The 10,790-nt window shown below is 35.6% G+C and overlaps 1 protein-coding gene across 5 annotated transcripts in view; it reads right to left on the bottom strand.

Moving 5' to 3' along the window:
* LOC119634163 (nesprin-1) overlaps positions 1–3,412 on the bottom strand; it is a 161,356-nt gene extending 157,944 nt beyond the window's left edge. For 4 of the 5 annotated variants that reach the window (XM_038028159.1, XM_038028154.1, XM_038028153.1 and 1 more), the window contains exon 1: positions 2,527–3,412. In XM_038028159.1, coding sequence (XP_037884087.1) covers positions 2,527–3,331 — 805 coding nt within the window. In that variant the 5' untranslated portion in view covers positions 3,332–3,412. The remainder of the gene's footprint in view (positions 1–2,526) is intronic. The other variant, XM_038028161.1, reaches the window with a different exon arrangement.
* Positions 3,413–10,790: the final 7,378 nt, after the last annotated feature.

Consider the following 10,790-nt stretch of genomic DNA (forward strand, 5'->3'; position numbering starts at 1 on the left):
AATGCATATGATATAAATGCTTAATAATTCATAACATACAGACACCCAGATACTACTATATTCACTTAATGATTTACAACCGATTACCGCAGACCTTGGTTACAATTTCAATGTCAACTAGTTGCAGAGCATTAAACGCATTGCTTGTCATTTTTGATGAAATACACAATAAAGAACAACGAATAAGAAACAACGCGTCTTCTCGACGTTGACAGTCTAAAGCTTTTGTATACAACTCTAGCAATTGTTCTGCAAGTTGCAATTGTCATCTAAAGAAGAAAACACCTCCATTTAGGCAATAAGTTCTACTACGATAGAAAAAGTTACCTTATCCCCGGAAAACGATTTGTTGGTTTTTATTGCAATCCTCACAATCATCGAAATTAGTAAAAATAATTTTCTCCCCAGCTAAACCCACAGGTATTTCCAAATCATCCTTAGCATCAGTGCTTAACTTGAAGCTTCCGCAGGACTTGCATTGTTATTGTAAAAGAGTAGTTTGCTAACGATCAAACTATACGGATAAGCCATCTTTAGTGTTCAGATGGCAGTGAATAAAACGGTAGATAATTCCTAATCCTTGAGAAATCACATAATTCTCCACAAACCCTAGAATTCCCAGTCCCCTTGTCTACAAATAGGCTTGTCCTTGATAAACTCAACCTGTCCAGGCCTTTCCCAGCCCGTTTGTCTGTCTTTGCAGCGTCTGCGTAAAAAAATTCTCTTGGGCTGCAAATTCGTCAAGAACATCGGAACGTGCTGCACGCAAGCTGGTGATTAATGTGGGCAATATCGGCCATAGTGCGATGGAAAACGAAAACATCTTTATTATTAAAAGCAAAAAAATTGTTACTTTGCTCATTACTCAACAATAAGTTCTGTTCTAGTCTATTCTACTTTATACAAAAGTGGACCGAAGATTTGTTATTCACTAACTTTGAAAATTTCAACTTAAATTCAATTAAGAGTGAAATTAAAAGCTCAACAAAGAATCTCTACAAAGATAGTATGTAGACATAGCTCTGATAGCATCACTGGGCCTAATCGTTTTAAAATGTGGTCAGCTTCTTATTGAAATTTCAGAGGTTCGTGCTAGACGTGGATAACAAAGTCATTTTGGCGCATCATCTTCACGATGGTCACACGCTATGTTGTTGTGTCGCCACATGTCGCCAATTTTCCGCGGTATCAAAAAAGTGCCAGCAACCAAAATAGTCGCCAACCAAACACCAACCGTCATCGAAAAACTAACGTCGCGATTACAGCTCTGAAAAACGATTACACCTTAAGCAACAGACGCTTAACTCTTCACACAACTCTAACCATCAAGGTTTAAAATTTCAAAACTGAAGAAATGTATGACATCCCTAGGGGCAAAAGGTCAAACAAAGTCGGCTAACTAATCAAAGCTTGTCGACATTAATTTTTGTCTTAAATTTTATGATCTCGACATCAAGTACACCGAAATTATAAGCCGTAACTCGTATCGTCTGTCCCTCACTACTAAAGCTTATCACTGAATAGTAACAAACTGCCAGACTATTGCCGAACCGCAGCGTCGATATAAAGGAGAAGGAGAAGCTAGAAATTAGCAAATAACAGTTCGGCAGAAGAGGTGAGGCGTCCCTCAAGTAGCACAATTATTATTATCATGTAGCAAGCATCCTCTATTCTATTATAGGGGACATGGCCACGTAAGAAGCAAAAAATCATACACATGGATAGGCGTACTTATACGCTAGTTAGCTATTTAACTACATCGCTTGTTGCGGCACAGTATGAGGCTCTTTACCCATTTCTATGCGTGGCAATGTGCGTAAAGTGCATCAATCGCCCGCACTTACTTGTTCCAACGAAGCAATACTCGCTTCATAGCATTACAACGTTTTCAGCTTTTTTCTTTTTCTTACACCCTACACCGCTTGTGGTACACACGTGTATTAAGTATGTACGGATGTATGCCGTACCCAGAAGGACTTGGGATAGACCTATCTTTCATTACACCATTCGATTCAGAACCACTTTCTACTTTAAGCTTGTCTGCCTGTCCGTCCATCCTGTTCCCTTACGTTCCCAACCTACAGGCCGCAATTTTTGAGATACTTTTGGTATCGAAACCGACATATTTTGGCCCAAGGAGAAAAGCCACTGAAAATGGTTCAGATTGGACCTTTTTCTGGACTACTTCCCATATATAACAGCTTGGAAGGATGCCTGTAGAGTGCTGTAGGGCGTTTTATGGTGGGCCGCGATCCACTATACTGCTTTTGTTTGCTTTTGATTTGATGAAGGCCAAAAATTCTAACGTATCGTACGAACCGATAATATTTTAAATACTGTTTACCTAAGCAGAATGACAAAATTTAGCAAAAATTGTTTAGAAAAGGAAAGCAAATATTTGCCATGACTTCTTCACACTTTTGTTAACGTTTGCTCAGTGAAGATTTGTTTGCTCTTCACTTAAATGAATATGAAAATTTTTAATGCGACCTATTATTTAGCTATTAGTTAAAAGAAACAGCTTACCTTGCAGTTGTAGGATAGTCATTTGATATTCGGCTAATTTCTCATCGATATAATCCTGAGATTGATTGGCTATTATCTCAGCAGTCGTTGGACCATAGTCGTCATCATCATCGTAAATGACATAAGATTTAGGTTGCGGCGGCTCCAACGGTACACCAACAAATTCATATTGAGGCGGACGGTGATAAGTTGAAGGCGATGCCGACATTGACGATAACGATTGTTGTCTCGTATAATGTTGTTGCGGTAGTGTTTCATAATTATGAGTAGTGAGGCGATTGCTGCCGTACATGAAATCGGGAACGGGCGTCTGACAGACTATCGGTGAAGGAGTGGGTGATAGTTGAAACGAGCTGGTAGGACCACCATCGCCATATGATCTTTGTTGCTGCACGTGAAGTGGACGAAACGGTTTTGGACCGTTTACACCTGCACCGCTTGCTTGTACAGGAGATGAAGGGCACATCTGGGAGGATTGTTGTTGAAAAGCCGGACCTGGATAAGGAGATTGTAACTGTTTGGCAGCTAACGGTGATAATGGTTGTGGCCATTGAGGACGTGGATGTGGCATGTTTGTACTGCCACGTGTACCGCGTAAATTACTGCCACCAGGCGACATAGGCGGGCCAAACAAAGTCGGACTGCCCATAGCGACGGGTGACGGCAAAGAGGGTCTCCGTGCACCAGACGCTAAAGGAGGCGGACTTGGTGCTGGTGCAGACCAAGGTGAATTTGGCCGTGGATTCCATCCTCTTGGGCCACCCAAATAAGGCGGTTGATTCGCGGGCGGTTGTTGTCCTGACATCTTTTCAAAAAGTTCGTTAACAATTTAATTTGCAAATAATTCGTTAAACACTTGTTTTATAAAATATTCGTTGTTTCAATAAACTTTATATAATAATAATTTCATTAATTTGATGGCACTGGTTATAGATTTTTACTTTTTCGTTACTTTCAAATAAGTTATTTTAAAATTTTACACTGTAGGGAAAGTTTCGATAAAACTGATTTTATTTGATATTGTGGGAAATATGATATTAAAATATTGCTTAAATTACTTATGTTATGTTTTTGGTGGCTTCACATTTATTCGCTCATTGCTAGCATATCTTATTATCGAAAGCGAACTGTGCTTAACGGATTATTCACCATATTTTTTTTTTAATTTTCGTGACGGTCAGAAAGAGGTGGAGAAAGAAAAACCGCACTGAGATGTGGACCCGCGAACATTGGCTTGGTAGTCGCGATCCTTACCTATTTAGCTAGTCTTCCTTCAGTTTTGGTGGCAAAATCTTAAAGTCAGCAACGTCCTCTTTGGCCAAATTTAGTTAGAAGGTCAATACAATTAGCTTTTAAAGAGCAGCAAATTCCTGTTATTAAAAGCATGTACTGGCTAACTTTAAAAGATATTGGGTAAGAAAAATACTAGATGTTACAGAAATTAATGTAATCGGGGTAAAAAAAATTTAATGCGTTCATCATAAACACAGGATTACGGTCAGTGTAATTGTAAATGTCATGCCTTTGCTGCAGATAGACCCAAATCGTAACATCTCCCTGATAAGCCAATTAGACTTAGTAAACTTCTGATGGCATCGTAATAACCCAATACAATTACCCTTAACTGATTCCGACAGAGACAAGAGGATCCAACGTCATCGTTACATTTGGACTTTCCTATCTTAGACATATGGCTTAAGCTGGCTAATGAAAAGTTCAAATAACCTTTTGTAGAGTCATTGTAACAATTGTGTCTCATTCCTAATAAAAGAGAGGGCTTTTTAAATGCAAATGTAGCAAAAGGTTGTGATTTTTTCCGACCAGACTTTTTATGGTTCGATCTGAGTTTCAATAGCATTGAGGTTAGAACACATTAAGAGTACTAAAAACAAGACAGACAGACGGACAAACAACGGTTATTTGGCTTGGGAAAAAGATGCTGAAACGATGATAACGGTCAAAGATGAGAGGCGGATCTCTCGCAGCTCCTTCTAGGCGCGATGTAACAACACCATGGTATCACAAATAGTCTAGAGCATGAAAACGCATTTAATTTTAAAGCAAATTTCACAAAAACACAAAAATGTTCGAACATTGCGCACGTGTTTACCCTCAAATTGAAATAACGATCAAGAGATTTTCTTTCTTCTTTACGATCCATATAAAATGAGGTTGATATGTTGTGTAAACTAAAATGCTGACATGTAAATATTTCGAATTTTCTTTTAACTTTCTTCCGGTAATGAAGTATTTAGGTTACCATGCATTTATTTTGTAAAGTGTTTCCTTTTTCTTCTACAGACAATTAAATTTAGGGCATTTTTGTATAAAAATAGAGTAAAATTAAACGTAGCACTAAAATTTACGAATGAGTAAAAGTTGTTGTCTCTTGTTCACGCATTTACAAAACAAGACTAAAAACTTTAAAATTCAATGCAATTTGTGGCCGAATTTCAGATCCTCCTCACTTCATGCCGACATATCATCCATCCGTTATACAAAGAACTTATCCACTCATTAGCGAATCGATATCTGCTATGAATCGCAGATGCAGTAACCGATCTTTAGTATTCTCTTCTGCGTTCGTGTTTAGAGCCATCGATTCGTGTGTTAAACGTGGAACGCACTGTTTTGTGTTAACTACTAGAAGGATTATGTTTGTAAAGAAAGTAAAAGGGCGTAAAAGAAGTAAGATATCTAACTAAAAATAAGTCAAAAAAAGTCAGAAAATGAATGATTCGTTATAAGGCCTCCAGATGCGCACGTTTTCTCCCTTTCCAAAAAGCTTTGTCCACTTTTTCTTTAATTATTAACAAAACTCTCTAGTTTTGTCATTTATCGGCTCTTTTTTTTTTCTTTAGTATGACCAGTCGGGAGAAGGGTGCCCAAGAAATATATTACGATAAGGAAAGAAAGAAAGAGAAAGATATAGAAAATTCTCGCAACATAGTAAGTTTGGTATCCCGTAGCACGTGATCACTCGTGCTAAAGGCATATTCTGGCTGATTTTAAAAAAGACGTTTCATTCCAGATGAATTAAGCGAAACACTAGAATTTAGAGAAGAAGTTAGCGTAACCGAGCCAAAAAAAAAACGGATGTACGTCCATCATCAGCACAGAATCGCTGACAATATCATTATGTGCAATGTCTTTACTTTAGTGTCGTCGAAGGGAAACCTAAACGAGCTGTAATCGTAGCAAGCCAATTGAAGCTACTATCTGCTAAATATCTAAGGAAGAAATAGTACTCGAACGCATTGAAATTTGAATCCGCGAACACTGTCCTGGCAGTCAGGATTCTTCCCCTTATTTGGTGACGACGCCAAGTTTTAACTCCTCCTAGACGGACGAGTGGTCGGGCACTGCCAAATCGGCTTACAATCTTTCCATAATTTAAAGTACTTATGATTTATTCTACATAAATAATCGCATAAATGCATTCCAATCCTTCGGCAAGGTCTATAAAATATAAGAAAACAAGAAAACGGCACGAATATAAAGGAGAGAACGAATAAATTTTATAGACGTTCTAACTAAATGCTTTCTGCTTGACTGCAGCATTTTGAAAGAACACTTAGAACGGTACAGATGCCGCCTTTGTATATATGCTGTATACAATAACAATGACGTTAAAGATAATGTTGATACTAAAATGATGATTTTGAAATTCAAAAATAGAAATGAACTCAGTTCGTTAAACTGTCGGATTGTTTGTTTGTTTGTTTGTTTGTTTGTTCCTTCTGTTTTCTTTCTTTTTACTTCCACCACCAAAGGGTATGTTAACTTTTTCGAAACATTTCTCGCAATTCGAGGGCGCTATAAAGAATTAGATCATATTCACGAAAATCACTTATGAAAATCCCTGGAAGGAAAGCTCAGTATTTTATTAAATTTATTCGATTTCCTAAGAAGCAAAGGTAGTTTACACAACAATCATTTATTTTCTATATTGAATAGCAATGTGCCAGAGACAGACTTCAATAAAGCCGACATAGAGTAAGTATATAGAAGCAGAGCAGAAAAGTTTCCTCGAATGAAAAAGACTGAGATATATTTTCACCACATATATGAAATTTTGAATTCATTGCAATATATATATATATATACATATATATATATCTCCTGGATATCGTTGCAAACCAACTATGGTCCGTCCCTCTCCCGCTACCTCTCAGTCTCTTTCCTTCTCCTTCTCCCCTTCTTTCTATGCTTTTCCTTTTTTCCGATGCGCTTTGCTTAAAGAGATTTCCCAAATATATTTTTAGCGTTTACTGTTTAGTTTAACAAAAAATAAATTAAGCAATAAGTTATCTTTTCGGTTGACTAATGTTGTTTTTTTTTTTTTTGTTTTTTTTCATTATTCTTAACACAAAAAAAAAATACATTTTAAAAAATTTTTAATTAACGGAAATGATTTTTAAACATATATAACTGTATACGTGTATAACTGTATACGCCATTTTGTAAAAAATTTCCACATCACACGGGTTACGTAAGGCAACGAATTAAATTAAATTAAAGCGTTAAATAAATTTTCTTTTATTTGTAATTTTTTGTTACCAGTTATTTTTAATAACATGAAAAAACACTCGCACAAATATTTCGTTATGGTTAAATAACAAAATTTTATACCGTTATTCACTTAATAAATATGAAAAAATTTTTCTTTTAAATGATTTCGAAATATTTTCTATATATACATCTATATATATATATATATGTATGCATATATATATATAGTTCGGGTGCGTGGATATGTACGTTCACAAAAGGTGAGGAAATCTCTGTATAGTGGAACAACGACTGTGGCAAAATTCTATCGAATAAGAAGCACCGAGAACAACACTCGACGAGTACAAAACACTAACTGAATATTTTTTAATTCCATTAAGAAATTTCAATTTGAAATGATCCTCTTTTTTCACTTTTCTTTTAAAAGAAAATCTTTTTCCCTCGTGAAAAATACGAAATTAACGCGCACGCAGCCTATCGTCACATTTCATCTCCCTTATATACACACATGTATGCATATATGTGTCTATATATAAATTTTCGTTTTCGATAGATATTAACGAAAACAAAGCAGCTCATATCTATCTAACAGAAATAATGCTCTTAAAGTTATTGGAAGAAGCTCCCGCCTTATGTTTACACATTCGATCACCTATTCGGATAATGCTTGCATTATTCTTCATTCTACCGCAAGAAATTATAGTTATTCAAGTTTCTTATTTATTATCATGCTATGTACCGTATATACACTATATATATACGTATATATTTATATTTGTATATATATGCATACATGCGTAATTCATAGAACTCAATGAGATTTTCTTGATTTGTTTACAATGATCTCTTTCATCTGGTTACGAAAGTTTGTTATTGTTGTTGTTGTTGTTGATGTTGATGTTGATGTTGTTGTGTCTTTGTCTTATGCAAAATTCTCATTTATAAACATAAACAAATGTCAAAATTGCCGGTTTTCCATATTATCGATGTTCTAGTTTTTATAGTGACGCAAAGAGAACTTAAACGACATTATTTACACTTACTATGACGAGTATAAGTGTTTGTTTGTTCTTCGCCCGTCAACTTGACGAAAAGAATAAAGGAAAATATCTTTAAATGTCATATACTCGTTTTTAATGGTGCTATGCACAAAATATACGTGTCTGTTCTTTTTTCTGGAACCCGCCCATTTCCCCACTTCTAGATGTTGTCTGTCTATTGTGTATCTTTTGCGAATCTTCACGCTCGTAAAGATGCAGATAGATACCTGAAATTTGGTACAACTATTCCTTGATCGATTAAGATTATGTGAGTTGAGTATGATCCTGATCTGTTCAAGTGCATACCTATAGTGCAGAAGAAACTAAATCAACGTTGAAAACCTTGGAAAATTTTTGCAAATTTTCGTTTAAAGCTTTTGATCCCGTGAACGTATCTCTAAGAAACTGCCACCCAAATGTTCGCCAGGATCAGCACCATGTTCAAACATCTGCAAGCAATCGTCCCGATCCCGGATTACTGGACATTTTGGACTAAACGTGAAGCTGATCGTAATGAACATGTGCGTCATAGGTTTTTGAAAATTCCAAACGCAATTATGAAAAAATTCATTTCTGCTCTACTTGTGATCGAGTGGAGAAAATGCTGATGATGCGGTTGAGTATAGAAGAATAGTAAGAAATAATTGAAAACCCGTTCACATTAATACCACGTATGTCTAACTCAGCAGCTGAACGATCTTTTGCTGTCCACGCAGCTCGATATTGGAATGTATTACCACCGAGTGTGAAATCCTTTGACGATTCCCTGTTCAGAAGAAAATTGGCGACTTTGCTACATTCATAGTGTATATCTTGTTGCTGGTAGGAACTAATTATTCCGGAGTTTTTGGAGCAAGATGATTACATTTTCAACCATCCATTTTACTTGTATATTCACGTATGTTGTAGCTTCCTTTCGTACATGCGAGCATAGATACTTAATAATTAGATAAATATATAAAGAAAATGCAGCCGTTATTTTGTGTACAGATTAGCAAATCGATCGACATGAAGGTCGTTCTGGAACATTTAGGTAGCAGCTTTTCAAATATATGTACAAAGAATCGAAAGTTATAGATGAGTATTTGCAGAAATTGTTGATGTTTTTCGAGTTTCGTTTATTTCCTTCTGCATTACGGGCATGTATATGAAAAGATCGCCACCTATTTTTTAAAATCGTATTCTCCATCGATCAAGAAATGCTTCCGCCAATTTTCTGTTTAGTCTTTTCATCTTTGGTCCTGTGAGGATTCACACAATTTACCCGTCAAATTGACCAGTTTTCGTAAAAATAGGTTTATGTTAGGTACCCGCAAGCGAAACATTTTCAATAAAAGATATATCCTCAGTATGTAAATTAATCCTAAATTGTCACTTAGATGGCAAAAACATACAAACACTTTATAGGAATTAAACTCAACAGTTTCGCAAGGAATTTTTCAAAAAGTATTGATAAAAATGTACTCCTTTCCTTTCCATTATCCAAAAAAAATCGCAAATTCATTTCAAACAGAGTACAGTTTCTGCCTTGCTTTTATTATGAAAGCTGTAAAGTCCTTTGATAAAAGCATGGAACACCCTATGTTTGATTGCGTCTATTAGATAAGGGCACACTTTATAAACTCTTTACCTTTCCAATCTGTGAAGCTGCTTGTGTATGCGCTGTGCGTTTATGCCCAGTAATCTTATCAGAAGTCTTAGGAGAACATCATTTTCACAATTCTGTTCATGTTTACGCTTAAGAGAAGCCGCAGGCAGTCCCAAATATACCCACTATATATACTCCACTATTTTTACTCAAAAGTCGTACTTGAATGAAACATGTTCACGTTTAAATGAATATGATGCTCTTTTTTAGCAAATAATTCCGGAAATTGGAGTAAATATAAGAAAATGCGCCATTTACCTCATTCTACATGAGACGAACAAGTTGTTTTAGTAATTTTGATCTTTGGTGCGCAAGGTGCCTAGAAACCTTGTATAACTAAAACAAACACATTCTCAACAAAAACAAAAAAAGAGATTCCCAGGACATGACAGAATTGTTTTCGCCAACATCCGCTTTTCGTATTTGTCAAGTTATCCAAACTTATAACAAAAGACCTGTAATAGGCCTCTATTAGCTTCCGGGCATTTCAAACCCCATGCCTTTAAACTATTGTTTTTCCGCATTTAAAGAATCACTTAACTCAATCAAAAGCCAAGAAAACCACACCTCTTCAAGTAAAATTACAGCTTTTTATCAAATTTCGTATGTAATTTCTTCCTTTTTTATATAAAATTTATCAAACTTACTCTGCTCATTCACCATATAATTCTTTCTGCATTAAGCACAAAACAGTTCAATTTTCTTTTTTTTTATAATAAACATACTCTTACTTAGTTATGATACTTCATTTCCAGATATGTTGTAAAAGCAAAACCACTTTTTCTATAATTTATAAAACTCAATTCAACAGTGTTCTAAAAAGCAACTACTTCAGAATATTTTAATTGCTTCGAATTTGAAAGTGTGGGACAATGTAAAAATTGCCGCCATATCCGCTTAGTGTTATCAAACCAAGCAAAATTGCACTGAATTCATTTTAAATGTTGCCACGTATATAGAATGAATTCATTTGAAACTGTGGGACAATGTAAAAATTGCCGCCATTTCCGCTTAGTGTTACCAAACCAAGCAAAATTGCACTGAATTCATTTTAAATGTTGCCA

Source organism: Glossina fuscipes, unplaced genomic scaffold (assembly GCF_014805625.2).
Source record: "Glossina fuscipes isolate IAEA_lab_2018 unplaced genomic scaffold, Yale_Gfus_2 2, whole genome shotgun sequence".
Classification (NCBI taxonomy): Eukaryota; Metazoa; Arthropoda; class Insecta; order Diptera; family Glossinidae; genus Glossina; species Glossina fuscipes.